Source organism: Penaeus monodon, chromosome 34 (genome assembly GCF_015228065.2).
Source record: "Penaeus monodon isolate SGIC_2016 chromosome 34, NSTDA_Pmon_1, whole genome shotgun sequence".
Lineage (NCBI taxonomy): Eukaryota > Metazoa > Arthropoda > Malacostraca > Decapoda > Penaeidae > Penaeus > Penaeus monodon.
The window spans coordinates 28,276,136-28,276,365 of NC_051419.1; the positions used below are offsets into that span (position 1 = coordinate 28,276,136).

At 42.6% G+C, this 230-nt stretch overlaps 1 protein-coding gene across 1 annotated transcript in view; it reads left to right on the forward strand.

Annotated features, from left to right (window-relative positions):
* Window positions 1–230, forward strand: part of LOC119594676 (phospholipid phosphatase 6-like) — a gene marked incomplete in the record, with an annotated part of 9,073 nt that overhangs the window by 2,021 nt on the left and 6,822 nt on the right. The window contains 1 exon segment of the mRNA XM_037943733.1: window positions 39–192. Coding sequence (XP_037799661.1) covers window positions 52–192 — 141 coding nt within the window.

The following is a 230-nucleotide window of genomic DNA, read 5'->3' on the forward strand; positions in this document are numbered from 1 at the left end:
TATTGTTGTTATTGTTAACGTTACTGTTATTCCCTCAGAGAAACAGGAAGGATGGGAGAGAAGAGAATAGTTCCAGGGCCTCTGAAAAAGGCACTAGAATGGGACGTGAAAATGACGGACAAAGCAGTGAAGATGTTCGACCAGAAATATGGGCCACTGAGCAAGTACAATAGTATCTTCAAAGGACTTGAGGTAGGCATGTGTGTTTTTTCCTTTTTGCCACTTCCTCG